Source organism: Diorhabda sublineata, chromosome 4 (assembly GCF_026230105.1).
Source record: "Diorhabda sublineata isolate icDioSubl1.1 chromosome 4, icDioSubl1.1, whole genome shotgun sequence".
NCBI lineage: Eukaryota > Metazoa > Arthropoda > Insecta > Coleoptera > Chrysomelidae > Diorhabda > Diorhabda sublineata.
The window spans coordinates 7,650,150-7,661,505 of NC_079477.1; the positions used below are offsets into that span (position 1 = coordinate 7,650,150).

The 11,356-nt window shown below is 31.2% G+C and overlaps 1 protein-coding gene across 1 annotated transcript in view; it reads left to right on the top strand.

Moving 5' to 3' along the window:
- The window catches only part of LOC130442453 (aminopeptidase N), a 36,249-nt gene extending 24,893 nt beyond the window's left edge, over positions 1-11,356 (top strand). The window contains exons 7-15 of the mRNA XM_056776573.1: positions 1,509-1,704; positions 3,277-3,427; positions 3,484-3,692; positions 4,983-5,166; positions 6,166-6,367; positions 7,348-7,625; positions 8,759-8,958; positions 10,458-10,772; positions 10,855-11,356. Of these exons, the coding sequence (XP_056632551.1) occupies positions 1,509-1,704; positions 3,277-3,427; positions 3,484-3,692; positions 4,983-5,166; positions 6,166-6,367; positions 7,348-7,625; positions 8,759-8,958; positions 10,458-10,772; positions 10,855-11,155 (2,036 nt within the window). The 3' untranslated portion in view covers positions 11,156-11,356. The remainder of the gene's footprint in view (positions 1-1,508; positions 1,705-3,276; positions 3,428-3,483; positions 3,693-4,982; positions 5,167-6,165; positions 6,368-7,347; positions 7,626-8,758; positions 8,959-10,457; positions 10,773-10,854) is intronic.

The following is an 11,356-nucleotide window of genomic DNA, read 5'->3' on the forward strand; positions in this document are numbered from 1 at the left end:
AAATTGACTAATCCTAAGCAACTTTTGTTCTATAAAGTTTTTTCTGAAAGTCAATGCTTTTCGACTTATTCGCGACGGAAATTGTCGGTATTCAGACAAAAAACACGTTTTTAAATTGTTTTTCGCGAATAAGTGGAAAAATATGCACTTAATCAAAAACTTGTGTGGACCGAAATTGTAGCTTTAAAAAAAAATCATGTATTCGCTGTTTGTTTTTCTTTTCTGAAAATTTTATTTTTCTTTAGGATAAAAATTGAGTGAGATATGACCATTTAAAGTTTGCGTGCATTCACGAAAAGTACTTTCTTGAGACTTTTCAGCATTATCCTTTTTAAAAATATATTTTTGTAGAAATTAAAACATGTATATTAATATATTGTAAAGTTCTTCGTGTTTATTTGCACTCATTCTATTCGTGGGGTGAAACACTGTCTCTTACGTTCTCAATTTATTTACACACTATAAAATACACTTAACTTATAATAATTTACTTATAAATATCACTTAAATAATTTCTGCGCTTACTTTAACTAATTCATTCTTTTTACTACGACTAACTCACTGCGTTTACAGAAATCATTTACATAAAATTCTACAAAGTTCTAGAACAAAAAGAAATAAAATAAATAAATAGACTTTTCTAGGAAGTATTTAGAATAAAAAATGTAAATAAACCGCCTTCTATAATGAAAAGCTCTAAGACGCTTCCACCATGAATATAAATAGATTAAAGGCGCCGCGCGAATTCTCCGAATGTTAAAATTCCATTGTAGCTGGACAGGACCTAAGGAACCATTTCGCGAGCTTTTTTCTAACAATATTGATGAATACACATAAATTCTGGCGTTTGAAAATACCAATCAACTTTCAACAAGCAATAATTCCATTGGTATTGGTAATTTTAAATACACAATTTTTTTATTTTTCTTTTATATAAGCTACAATTTTGGTCTCCACAGGTTTTTCGATTAAGTGCATATTTATCCACTTATTCGCGAAAAAGAATCTAAAAACGTGTTTTTTTTGTCTGAATACCGACAATTTCAATCGCGAATAAGTCGAAAAGCATTGACTTTCAGAAAAAACTTTATAGAACAAAATTTGCTTATAATTAGTTAATTACTGATTTTCGCTTAGGGTAAATTTTGAAATAGAGTATGAGTAGAACCTAAATCCAAATTTTCATACAAATCGGTCCTGTATTGAATAAATCCACAGCTTACACTTTTTTGACCGGATTGCAAGAAGAAACAGAACATAAACCACGTCAAGAATTAACAGCTTCTTTGAGAAAGCTACTGGAAGGCTTATTTCTAGTCAAACTGTCAGAAGACGGTTGCATGCACATAATTTAAGTACTGAGCATACGTTTTACACTACCACTACACCAACACACAATTACACTATGTGACGCGCGTTTCTAAGACCAAGTTATCGTCTTCAATCTCTGAAGACGATAACTGTATTCAAAATAAAATTTGGAAAGTTAAGTATATTGTTTTCTTTAGATTTTCGTCTTACTATATGGGCAAGACCAGATTTTATAAACGCTATTCAGAATATCTCTGAAAAAGTGATAGATGCTATAAAGGTTTTGGAGGAATTTTGGCAAACACCGTATCCACTACCAAAATTGGATATTTTTGCGCTACCAAATTACCAATCCACTAGACCAGCCGATAGTTGGGGAGTACTCCTATTTAAGTAAGTATATCAATATTATAAGTTTTGTAAAAAAGTTGTAATCAGTGATTTTTTAAGAGGTATTGGATTTGATTTTGGAAAAAACCACAAAAAATTTGAAAAAATTGATGAAATCTTTATTGGATTCGATAGAACGATCACTATAATTTTATGTTTGAAGATTATTTCGTGCAAATATTAACTACGGCTTCGCTTTAGATAGCCCATGCGCAAGGTCCAATTTTGGCACACTCTCTCCAACATATTAGCCGGTATTTCACGAATAAATGCTTCAATATTAGTTTTGAATTGCGTCTATCGTTGCTGGTTTATCCCTATAGACATTAACATGGCCCCATAAGAAATAATCCAAATGCGTTAAATTACACGATCTAGGCGGCCAATTAACGGGCCTCAAACGTGTGATGAACTGTTCACCGAAGGCGGCTATCAATTTGGCAATTGTTTCACGTGCCGTGTGGCATGTGGCACCGTCTTGTTGAAACCACATGTCAGGCATGTCCAATTCTGTCATTTTTGGTAAAAAAAATCGTCAATCATAACACGGTAGCGCTCGCCATTCACAGTAACGTTCCGGCCATCGTCGCTATTGAAGTAGTCCGGCCCGATGATGCCACCGGCCCGTAATCCACACCAAACAGTGACTTTTTCGGGATGCATTGGTAGCTCTTGCAATGCTTATGACTGGTCTTCGCTCCAAAGGGGGCAATTTTGCTTGTTGACGTATCCATTCAACTAGAAATGAGGTCCGTCGCTGAACACAATTTTTCGAAAAAAATTGAATCTCCCTCTAACATTGCCAGCGCCCATTTACCAAATGTTAGACGTTGTGGGAAATCGTGTGGCATCAATTCTTGCACCAACCGTATCTTATAACCTCAAATCCTTTCGCAAAATTTTCCACGTTGTGGAATAACAGAGGCCTACTTGCTGCGAACGGAGGCAAATCGACATTTCACGGTCATCAGTAACACTGGCAGATACAGCAGCAATATTTTCTTCGGTCCTCACTGTACGTTTGCGTGTTAATAGTTCAATATCCAAAAGTGTAAACTGGGTTCGAAATTTAGTCAAAACCTTCCGAATAGTTCCCTCAGTAGTCCGACCAAACTGCTCATAAATTGGAAGAACTGCGTGATCCAGTGTCTTAACCGAGCATGAATTTTGATAGTAAAATTCAATAATTTACAAGCGTTGTTCGTCCGTAAGTCGATTCATGATTAAATTATAGACCAAACTGAACAAGTTTGATAATGACACAAGACACGATTCACGCGTGGTCTGTCAAAAACAGTGTTGCCAAAAAGATACCAGCAAAAAAATCACTCGTTACTAGTTAATTAATAAACACTTAAAACTTTATCAAACCATGACTGATTATAACTCTATTAACAATTTCGTAAATATCAATTCATTACCTTAGAACCGGTGCCATCAGACTACGTACGGTTGTGTCCCCGTCGCATTATGCAACTGTAATTCAATTAACAAAAGTTTTATATTTGAATGCCTTTACCGCTTATGCGATATCAGGTTAAATGAGATTATATAACATTATTGCTTGATTTTTAGAGAAAGTGAATTAGTAAGCAGATGCTCGTGGCAAATAATACATGAGTTAGTATATCAATGGTTAGGAGCTCTAGCTACTCCTTTCTGGTGGAGTGATGCTCACATTAACAATGCTTTAGTACGATACGTCGCTGCTCATACTAGTTTAAAGGTAAATTATACGTCTTTGTTCTTCAGTTTTGAAAAAAAATAATTTTGAAAGTTTAGATGCATGAATGCGACACTTTCTACAATTGGCCAATGACAATGTTGTATTCCAATTATTACGAATTTAGTAAGAGATATCCATATGGAAAAAGTACGGCTATCAAGCAAGATTCTTCATCATCAAAAACAGAATTGGTTTTTAGGATGCTCAACTATACTCTGGGAGAAACTACATTCGTCCATGGAATGCAGAGATTTATGATGGACAGGTAATTTTGAACATTTTTAAAAAATATTTATTTAAATTATATGAATTAAAAATGTGTGTTATATAGAACAATTAAAACAAATTTAAAACACTGGAGTTCCACTGTTGCGCACATACGCCTCTTTATAGGCCGATATCCTTGGATATGGTATCTGGTACATTGGCTTGAATCTTTCAATGACACTCGGCAAACAGGCTTATCCATGTGTTTGAATCTCGTATCTATAGAAGTAGCTGCTTCCCACTTCATGTATGAAAGACACTATTTGTCCATGATTACGTCTTAGATAACCATTTCCACGTAAAAGACTAATCTCCAGGCATTTTTTTGGGTCTCTTTAAGTGGAATAGTTTTTTGATTGACAGTCAGAAGACTTTTCTTATGTCATATATTTCCATACATCCCAGTAGTTTTCGACGTAAACATCTCCGAAATTGTCATGATACTACTTTATTTCGATTCTAATAATTAGGAGTAGGAGTCCAGTTAATTTTATTATAATTTATGTATTGAAATTTAAACCGGTGGATTGAAATAAAGTTGATATGCATGCACAGACATTCCTAAATTTGGAAATATTTTTACCATACTGGATAGCACATACATTTTTTTATCTCCAGCCAACCGACAAAATACAAAATATCCCGACAAACAGTCTCTTGTAAAGTTGTTTAATAATACAGAAATATAAAATTGAGACTTCCACAAAGAACAGGGCATTCTATTTTCATTAACCCCATACAATCCAATTTTTCAAACTTTCGAGTTGATATTTGATTCAATTTTTTGTTCCTCGTGTTGTACTTTTTGTTCAAGCTTAAGAATCTAGTCACATTTTATTCACCTTATGTTTACATGAAAGAAACGACATCATTCATTATGGTGAAGGGTAATGTCACGCAAGAGTGTGAGGCAGGTATTTTCAATGAGATCGGGCGTCACATACATTTCTATCAGGCATTATATAAATCATAAATATCATTAATATCAAGTTTTGTGCTTTTTAATATTAACAATGAATATTTATTTGTCCCGACAATAACCTTAAAATTTTCGAATTTTGCACCAATATTTTGATCTTTGCAACTGACAACTCTAGATAGATACTTGCTTCAAATTTCTTTCATATTATATCTTATATATCCAGCTTATTTAATATACAATACGTTCTTGATTGATTAAAAAAATGACTATTTTATTGTCTATTGCGAGTTTTTTCGATAAGTTGATATTTGAAATATTTTCCTTGCTTATGTATAATTTCATTTTAGTATTTTTATTGGGTTACAGACAGTACAAAACTTTTTTTGGGGATGATGTTTGGTTGAGTTTGACTGAACAAGCAAGATTCGATGAAAAACTTCCTCAACCAATAACAATAAATGAAATAGCAGCTTCTTGGATAACAAAAGACAGATTGCCAGTTGTATCAGTGACTAGAAATTATGAAGACAACACTGCTAATTTAAGTCAGGTCAGATTAGGTTAGATTTACAATTAAAATAAAAGTTTACAGAGCTAATAAAGTAATACTTATTATATACTTGTCAAATATCATAACAAATAACAACAAAAAATGTAGAAATGTAGAAGAAAAGCTATGAGCATAGCACTCCTCGTTAAAATATTGAAGTGTTCTGAAACTTGATAAATAAAATTTGGGAGTGAATAGATGACGTGAAAATAATGATGTGAATGGAAAAAAAAATTCTTATACGACCCCTCTTTTCTGAGTTATATGCCTTTAAAGTTGCTAATCAAAACTCATATTTAATATATTTAAGTATATTTTCTAAATTATATATTCGAACATTATGAATTTTTAATGGATGATTACCTATGTCCATGTAGAGTGTTTGACAGAATAAATCATTCTACAGTACTATCTGATGCCCAGGGGCGGCTCGTGCCCTATGGTTAACAATCTTTAACTTTTACAAGGACAACCTGTACATTCTAAAGATAGCAAAAATGAATTTTTCAATCCATTTTCAAACAAAAAGGTACTCTTTGTTTATCTCGATAAAATTTATGGAGATATGTAGATTTTTAGATCGGTGTACATGCCAACGAAGACGTAATTATTTATTGAAAATACTTACAGGAGATATTAAAACGTTACGTCAAGGTAGAATAATTAGTAAGATGAGTAGATAATCTCTAAATCTGAATTTTCATACCAAACAGTTGTAGTTACATTGAAATAATCTTTTATTCAATGGAACTCAATATAATTCTTCCGTTTACTCTACTATTGAGTAAATTCGTATTTTATATAAGACTAGGCTTGAGATTTGATTGTTGCATTTTAGGCTTTATATTACGCAGAACGCTTTATCAGAAATGTTTCCGTAGAACCAAAAATAAAAAAGTTTGCCACTTAGTTTCAACTTAAGTAGTGAGATGAAATTTGAAAATCGATTTCACCATATATGTACAGCTGAAAAATCTATTTATTCATATAATTTTGTAGAAAGTTTACTTGAGAGAGCGACCTCATGATGTTCCGGACCAAGAAAAATTTTTATGGTGGATTCCAATTATTTTAGTTACCCAAAATCATTTAGATTTCAGAAATTCGACTCCCATAACGTGGATGAAAAGAGAAAGAGATATCCAACTAAAAGATTTACCCGGAAAAGATTCTTTTATAATTGTGAACCCAGAAGAGATTGGTAAGTTCTTTTGATTTGTAAATAAATGAATCTCCTTTTTGTACTTATTTTAAGCAGCATGATTTCATTATTTATCACATTTCGTGCATATTTTCCATGAAATCCATATTTCTACTTTTTTTAAATTCGTGAAAAAAATAACACTTTCGGGTCAGTTAATGTTAATTATTTCTTATCAAATTTTAAAACGGATAAGGAAACAGCAGAAGATACTTTTAATTAGAGAAATCTAACGTAGCTTAAGACTTTGTTGTATCTATGGATGACTTCCTCAGTGAATTACGCCTAAATTATTTCACTACTCCTGATGGGAACCATTTATCTATTAATCATATAGTTAAGTAATACCAAGTGTCCCTTATTTTACCCTCCATTAACTTATCGTCTCGGATTACCTAATTTTTGTCTTTTATTAATGTAAATGTGAAGGATCATAAATGTCCCTTGCCCACCAGAATCTATAGTTTTTATTGTATACGAGAAGATTTATTACTTAAGCCAGGTGTACACTGACCACTCCTAAAGGGAACCATTATGATCTGTTAATTGTATAGTCAAGTGTCCCTTGGATACTTAAAGTTCCATTAACGTATCAAATTAATAGTTTATATTGATGTGACTCTAAAAGACCATTTTTATAATTAATTATAGCTTTTATAAACGATAACATTTACTATTTAAAGCAGCTTGTACACGGGTACTGGGTTTTTAATAGTTCGACATTCGTCGCTTACGCTTATCGGATAATTAAAGTTTAATTAATTATTTTTTTTATTCATAAATAGTTTTTACAGAGCTGTAAATTAAGTTATTTGACTCGAACTAAAGCTTCATCTTACCCTAAATTATCACCTCAAGTTCATAGAAATTGTCATTAGAGACATAGATCATCATCATTAAAATCGTTGTCAATGATCATTGAAATTCATAATAGAATGTGTTTTAAGTGGAGTTAATTATATTTTGTTGTAATTTTATAGGGCCCTTCCCTGTAAATTACGATGAGAAAAATTGGAACATGTTAGCCGATTTTCTGTGTTCTGAAAATCGCCAAAAAATTCCCGTATACACTAGAGCAAAACTTTTACACGATGCTTGGAATCTAGCATATGCCGGTGAACTTAATTTTGCTACAGCTTTAAATATGACGTTATTCTTACAAAACGAACGAGAATATTTAGTATGGGACCCTGTTTTTACTTTTATAGATCATATTGGAAGACACATCGATAGCACATCAGCACATAAAAAATTTCAAGTGAGTAAAATATCTGTTCAACTTTTTTTAATTTATCATAATTAGATAAACTTCAGAACTAATATATGAATCAAATTAAGTATACTAATATTTGTTGATATTTATAAGTGATTACTAATAATATTCCTTTTGTATTATATAAAAGAGATTAAAACCAGTTTGAAAAGCTATAAAGTAGGGCACTGAAAAACCCGAAACCAATATCTCAAACTGTACAACCAAACACTCAAAAAATGCAGTATGAATACAAAGATAGATAAAAATAAGAAAATGATCGTAAACACAGAAATAAAGACACGACATAAAAAAAGAAATAGACAAATACGGCAAATAGAACTCTTGAAATACATCGGCTCAATGATAAAAGGAAAATTAGAAGTAAGAGTAGAAATGTTACCGAACTATGGATAACGACCGGGTGACACAAAAAAAGATATACACAACGGAAAGGAGATTTCTCCGAAAAATTTAAACCAAGACCTGATTAGATCACATCAGAAACGAAACATACAAACAGATATTAAATACAAAACCTACAAAGCAATACATAGGAGAAAATCAATTAAGATAAACAGGATAAAGGGGAAGGATTACAAGAAGACCTGGATGAACCAAATCAATAAATCAACTGAGAATAGAAGAAATAAACTACATGCAGTACTGCCACAAATAAAAGATCCGAAAAAGATGAAAAATAAACTCAACCCCACATATTGCACCCATAAGGGTAAATAGACATAACGATTAGGGTAAGTCCAGGATTGATGGCCATCCAAATAATTTTTTTCTCCAGAATAACTATTGCTAAAGTGAAGACATAATAGTATTAATATAATATGATTTGGTCAATTCTAATGAAAAACAAGATATAAGTAAACTTTCTTTGCAGCGTTTCCTTCTCCAATCTGTTTTTTTTCTCTTGGGCCATTTCAATCTCTCTTATGCTAAAGTTATAGATATACAAATTTCTTGCAAGCTACATAAAGAAAAGTTTTCAAAATATGTTCTAATGTGCCATACAATTTAAAATGCTCATGTAATAACTAACTTTCTAGAATATCTGTTTTTAATAATAAGAAATGTTAGGAAGCGTAACTGGCAAAAGATAACATTTATAATTCCAACTATTGTAGACTTACGTAAAGTTGCTTCTAACACCTTTGTACAAAGAATTAGGAAATGAAACCCAGGAAGAAGAAGCTGAAGGCAAATCTCATTTAAGAAGTTCGTCAAAAGTGTTTTTATGTCAAGCTGGCTACAAGCCTTGTATTGATGAAGCACAAGCTGCATTTAAAGTATGGATGGAATCTGCAGATCCAGATGAAGGAAATCCGTAAGTATTATTCTATTAGAATGAATTAGGGATACAAGCACTTTTCATTGTAAGTGGTTTATTTGTGTTATTTACACTCGCTGCTTCCTTATCAGATCATTTTTAATATATACCTAATTTTTTTAATATGTAATTTTATGTTGGTACTACCTTACTCAATAATTTTCAATGCAATTCAATTCAAATTCATTTATTAAAAAATTTTTCCCTGAGAAAATTTAATATGGGTCAATTTGTTCATTCAATCGACTCAATCAAAAGGTTAATGCTTTGAAATCAATTTAAATCTATGTTATTCCACTCTTGAAATTATTCTACATCACATATTTGGTTGAAAGTATAAAAAAACACTCTTGCTTTATCTTTGATTAAGAGTTCTATATCTGTATAACTTTTTCCATTATGTAGATGATTGCAATACTGCCGTACCAAAAAATCAAATTGAAAACATAAATGATAAATTCAATTCATATCATAAAAAACCTCACAATTCAAAAACAACAACTTGGTCCTATGCCACAAAAAACTGGTGATAATAAGTTTCGCTGATAGATCTAACCAACAATCAGATCCTGAACTTAGATGATTAGCTATTCAAAAAGCAAAGACTAAAATCTAAAACTCCCAAAAACAAAAGAAGTAATATTGTATATCAAGTACCTTGTACTTATTGTAACGCTGCGCTCTCTACGTAGGGCATACATCTCAGTATTTAGAAAATAGACTAAAAGATCAATACGATAAAAAAAAATAAATTGCATTAACTGCATTAACGAACCACGAAACATAAAAAAACATAAATGCAATTCTTGTAACGCAATCTAATAAACGATAAAGAGAATTTTTAAAAATGGTTCACATTCATAAGAACGGGAAAGTTATCAATGGTAAAAAAGACGTAAATAATTTAAGTAAAGTTTTAATTGGTGGCTGCTACATAATGTAAAAACTAAGGAAAAATATAAAACAGATTTGTATTTGGATTTTATTTTGGTATTCATGATGTAGGGGATCTATTGATTAATATAAATACGCAAATTGTCATGTAACAATGTAACATAAAATTTTTACCTGGTGATTTAGAAACATAAAAATATCAAAAGGTCTAAGAAATAAGAAATGTATACCTTTTTTGGGATATGGTACCAGAAGGCACCAAATCCGAGGCTTAAATTTTCCAAGATATCCAATATATTTTCCTGACTATTGAAGATAAATCGGTTTTCCACAAAGAAAAACATTTATCTAGCCTAGTCTCCTTCCAACTGAACTTAAGTTTCCATGAACTTCTAATACTTCTTCACACTTCTTTAGAAAAGCTTCGACGTTCTAAATCCGTGAGACCTTAACATTTCATGTTTTCTACTTCATTATAGATCCCCTGGGATAGAAATATTCTTGAACTTCCTGTTGCATTATATAGTTAATCATAAAGTTTATAGATTTTGAATGGAATAATTGAAATTTCATTACAAAAAATAGTAAATATCTAATTTTAGGGTTGCGAATCAATATATTTGTCCTGTTTTTAAATGGGGAACAATGGAGGAATGGGAATTTGGATTAGAAAGAGTGATCAAGTTCCCTTCAACAAGAATACCAAGTGAACGTACCTACTTATTGAAAACATTAGCTGGTTGCCCTAATGATGCTCAAAAAATTGAACGTTTACTCAACATAACGATTTTGGAAAAAAATGGCAACTTTACAGATAATGACATGTATTTGATCTTTAGTATGTTAACTGGAGGAGCCAATGGATACACTAATTTGTTCAACTTTTTGAGAAACCATTGGGATGCTATTAAAGTAAGGTGAGGTAGTATTTAAAAATATGTATGTTCACATTATCACAATAAAATTTGTAATGTGTCTTCATGTCTTGGGAAATTTTAGATTTGAGGAGAAGCCTCAACTATGGAACAGCCTCGTAACTTCTGCTACAACAGTTTTTAAAACACAAAAAGGCTTAGATATGGTTTCTGAGCTTTATGTTGAAAAACAAAGTGAATTTGGTACGGCAGATTTTGTTGTAGAAAGAGCATTGAAGAACATTAAGGAAGAAACAAAATGGAGTAATGAGAATTTGCCAGTCATTGAAACTTGGTTGGATAATTATATGAAAGTTAATGGAATTAATGACACACAAAAAACGTTAAACTTTAATAAAGATAACAATTCTACAAGTGTATATTAAAATTAAGATCAACAAATATACCACATTAAATGTCACACGATTTTTTCGGAACATTTTCCTTCGTTATTTATTAGTTAGTTTTTTATAAATCATCAATATAGAATTGATTAATAATAGTGTATATATTTGAAAAATTCAATTTATTTATAATCAAATGTAATTATTATGGGATTTAATAGAAGTAAAGAAAAATGATTTTAA